This window comes from Perca fluviatilis, chromosome 2 (genome assembly GCF_010015445.1).
Source record: "Perca fluviatilis chromosome 2, GENO_Pfluv_1.0, whole genome shotgun sequence".
In the NCBI taxonomy this organism is placed as follows: Eukaryota; Metazoa; Chordata; class Actinopteri; order Perciformes; family Percidae; genus Perca; species Perca fluviatilis.
In genome coordinates, this window is record NC_053113.1 from 23,960,754 (window position 1) to 23,964,946 (window position 4,193).

At 40.9% G+C, this 4,193-nt stretch overlaps 1 protein-coding gene across 1 annotated transcript; it reads right to left on the minus strand.

Moving 5' to 3' along the window:
- Positions 1–3,714, minus strand: ssr3 (signal sequence receptor, gamma). Its single transcript, XM_039825265.1, has 5 exons — positions 3,492–3,714; positions 2,448–2,574; positions 2,005–2,103; positions 486–617; positions 1–308 (listed from the first exon to the last, which is right to left on the minus strand). Exons 1-5 carry the CDS (start codon positions 3,622–3,624, stop codon positions 242–244), a joined length of 558 nt encoding a protein of 185 aa, XP_039681199.1. The 5' UTR covers positions 3,625–3,714; the 3' UTR covers positions 1–241.
- Between the last annotated feature and the right edge of the window lie 479 nt (positions 3,715–4,193).

The window sequence follows — 4,193 nt, forward strand, 5'->3', positions numbered from 1 at the left end:
TCCGATCAAAACAGAGGACAAGTATACCTGGTTGTTTTATTTGTTAGAAAAAACAGAAGACAGACCTGGAGAAACACCCTCCAGACATTTTAATCATGAATTTCATGAAGTTGAAACGTGACATTTCAGTCCCTTAAACCCCAGTCCTAACAAGTGAAAAACAAAATAGTGTATACCCATCTTTAACCCACTTCCTCCCCAGTCCCACCCCTCCAGCTTGTATTCCCCTTTTCTTCCTCCTTTACTTGGAGCCTGTGGACAGCAGAGCGATGAGTCCTGAGGAGGCACTGATGGACAGAATGTAGTTGCTGGAAAAATAAGGTTAAGGCAAAAACAAGCATTGACAGAGTGATAATGACAACTTGTTAAAATGCGTCCAGCTTATATATAAAGATGAGCATTTGATGACTGATAAACAGTATGTTAAACTTGATCGATCCCAAATGTTATTGGTGCTGATGACGTACAGTGTGATTAAAGGATACACGGTGGGGTTGAAGTTCTTGAGCAGAAAGAAGGAGGCGATGATGACGAGCACCAGGAAGAGTGTGTTGTTATAGAAGATGGAGAAGGTGGTGGCCTCGTAGTCGGCGACCTCATTCTTCTTCCACAGGATCCTAGACAAACCGAAAAAAAAACTTCCATGGTCATGTAAAAATACAACACAGTATGTGTCTTATGGCAAGTGTCCACTACGGGACTTTAGCCTTGGTGTTCCGCTTGCTGACAGCTTTCGGATCTCCCCGACAAAAGCCTCATATCAGAAGCAAATCGGCATTGGCTAGGCGCTCGCGTACACGCGATCAAGCACGATGTGTGAACTGTTGGGAAAAAAAAGTGAGACGAGAGGCTTCGCTGTTGTCCCGCAGACGCTTTCCAGATATCTAGCAGGCTAAATATCTATAGCTGTCGGGAACTCTGCCGGAGAGCGCAAGATAAGAGCTGAGGGGAAACCAGGGGTAGGGGTCACCTGTACTTTACTGGATGAGTTGTTGTTGCACCTAGAGAAAACAGGCTATAAAAAGTAGTCATGTGTGGAAACTATTACTTTGTGACCACATGTGCCAAAAAATGGCACTCCCTAAAAGCACTCCGTCTGATCTATATTTTCTTGATTTCTTGAAAATGCTGCTGTTTTATAAAGCACTGAATGGTTTAGGGGCAAAATCAATTTCTGATCTGCTGCTACATTATGAACCATTCAGACCTCTCAGGTCGTCTGGGACAGGTCGGCTCTCTGTCCCTAGAGTCCGAACTAAACATGGAGAAGCAGCGCTTAGTTTTATTGCACCACATATCTGGAACAAACTCCCAGAAAACTGCAGGTCCACTGCAACTCTGCTCTTTTAAACCAAGGCTGAAGACTTTCCTTTTTGATGCTGCCTTTTTATTTATTTAAAAAAATCAAGTAATTGTTCATTTCTTATACTGCACTGTAACTTGTATTCTCCCGTATCACTTCTCACATTTTTTTTGTGACAAAAATGTAGTTCGGAGACTAGACTTGGGGATTCCTCCTGGTGAAAGATCTAGTAGTGTGTGAGCCCCTGTTTGTCAGGTAGTGTGCAAAGGAGACAACAAGTAGTGTAGTGTAGTGAACTGGCGACTTTCAAGTCATGTACTAGGAACTTAGCTTAAAAGGAGCACTGCAGAGAACCCTTCACTTTCACAGAATCAACAGGCTTTCATTCTGAAACAGTCAACATGTGGTGCTCTTAAATGTTAACCCATGTTTAAGAAGACTGTCAACTCTGCCATATGTTTTTAAATGGTTTCTTTTTCAAAAGATGACAATTAGTAGCGGCCTTCATGGTTGCTATCGGCTTTAATCAATGCACAGCTGTGCGACTGCTCTCTGAAGACAGACGTCAGCACCACCTTTTATGTTTTGACATAGTACACTGAAAACAATCTGTTAAAGGTAATTGTGAAACCACATGTGCATACGTCAAGCACAACACACTGGCTTTGAGGTATGGCTTTACAATATGATGCATGTTTTACCTCTCGTCTTTCTCCTTGCGGGACATCTTACGGTTGTCTGCCTCAGACAACTTCCTGGTTACCTCCTTGGAAACAGCATCCTCGCGTTTCTGGGCAACTCTGAGGGATGAAGAGAGAAACATTGCAAACATTAAAAAGTCAGTGAAAGATTATTGTAAAGCTTGTTTAAAAAAAAAAAATAATGAAAAATAAACTAGTGATTTATGGACACAAGAAACCACCCCTCACCCCTTCCATTGTTGTATATGGTACTTCGTTTACCAAATGTATTGACATATTGCATACTAGATTATAACTAAATAAATATCAACTTGATCAAATTAAAATGTTACCTATACCAGCAGTGGGACAGTAATATATATTCACCCCTGATCCAACTAATGTACATGTACAGGAAAGAACAACCTTAAGGGACAATGCAGTAGTGCGTTTTTCCTTCTTACTTGTGTTTGAGAACAAACTTGACGTTCTTGTAGGCAAAGGCCACCAGGTAGGTGCTGACCAGAGTCATCACAGCATACAAAACTGCAGACTGGACAAGGTCCATGTGCCAAATCCTCCAAAACAGCCCTGGAACGATAAAGTCAATCAATTAGCAAAAATCAAGTCAGTAAATATGCATTATGTTGGTTAAACACGTTGTATAATCCAGGTGTTCTCTAGTAACATAACTATATGCAGAGTCCTGGGTTCATCCTGTTTTTATTTTTTTTATTTTGATCTTCATTAAAAAGAAGAAGAAAAAAAATCATAATTACAAAGACTACTAACGTTAGCTAACTATATTGTTAATTACTATAATCCTAAACTGCACTTAAACCTACAGTAATGTAACCACTTTACATCAGAGATAGCAATACAGTAATCTGCGAGTTTTAGAAGTGCCTAGGTCAAGGTATAAACGTTGGGGTGATCAGGCTTTTGCAGTTGCTGCCCCGAGACTCTGGAACACGTTACCCCCTGATATTCGCACTATCACAGATGTAGCTCTTTTTAGGTCCAAACTCAAAACGTATCTGTTCCGTCTGGCCTTTAATACAGCAGTGGTGTGACAATTTCATTCTTTTGTTTCTGTGTAACCTTTTCTGATTTTACGGTTTTCTATGTTCATTCTTTCTATTGCATGACATGTGTTTCTGATGTCAAGCACTTTGGATACCTGCTGGTTTTTGTAAAGTGCTATATAAATACATTTTGATTGATTGATTGATTGATTGATTAATTGATTGATTGATTGAATCTAGTAACGTTACCCAGTAGCTAATCTAGACACTAATCTACCTTTAGTTTATCACAGCCATTCTTATTATTAATATTGTGTTATGCTCTTCTGTCTTTGAAAGTGTAGTAATAGTAGTCATGTAGTAATAACGTTCATTCAGGGCATTCTTGACCAGCACATCATTCAATCAGTTGTTTCCTAAATTACTCCTCCAGTGTTAGCTAGCTACGCTAGTTAGCATCAGCTAGCTGCTCTGGTTACTCACAGATGGGGATGGCAGAAACGATGAGTGCATTTCCGTAAAAGAGAGCGGTGGACTTCGCTGAAAGGTTTCTGCTGAAGTCCTGGAGGAGAAGGTCTTCCTCTGACTGCTGCTTGTTGCTGCCTTTGGGAGCCATGTCTGCGGATCGACCGGCCTGTTCGCTGCTCAGCTCTGGACACAAGAGGACTGACACGTCGGAGTGTGAGCACAAGAGGGACGCGTCAGCATAAACCCGGAAATACACCGGCTCTCTTCTTCTTTGTTCCAGCGTGGATGTCTTACGTGTTCCAGGCGCTTCAGCTTATTGCTGCCCTCCACAGGAAGACAAAGACACTGCACCTCTAGGTTTCGCCTCACTGCAGGGGCAGATCCAAGGGGGTATCCTGCATTTTCATTGGAGGTTGCAGACAAAATGGCTCCACTTATTAACAAAATAAATTGTAACTATCTGGAAAAATAAATGTCATTATATCAGGAAAGCGGATGTGATTAAGAGTGTTGAAGAGGGTGGACTAAATGCTATTGATTTTTTTGGGTTGTGAATGGTGTTCTTAAATTAAAATGGCTGAATTCATTTATTTCCCACAAAAGCTCTTTTTGGTTCACCATACTAGACGCAATTTTCTAAAAGTTGGGAGGTATTGATTTTTTATTGCGATGTGACTATGATCTATGTAAACTGCCAACAGAGTTATCAGATTTTCA

Excerpts from the sequence above, each read along its gene's own strand:
- ssr3 (XM_039825265.1), bottom strand. The coding sequence starts at position 3,624 with ATGGCTCCCAAAGGCAGCAACAAGCAGCAGTCAGAGGAAGACCTTCTC. Across the intron at positions 618-2,004 it reads CGCAAGGAGAAAGACGAGAG|GATCCTGTGGAAGAAGAATG; the intron begins GTAAAACATGCA and ends CGGTTTGTCTAG. Across the intron at positions 309-485 it reads AAGAACTTCAACCCCACCGT|CAACTACATTCTGTCCATCA; the intron begins GTATCCTTTAAT and ends TTATTTTTCCAG.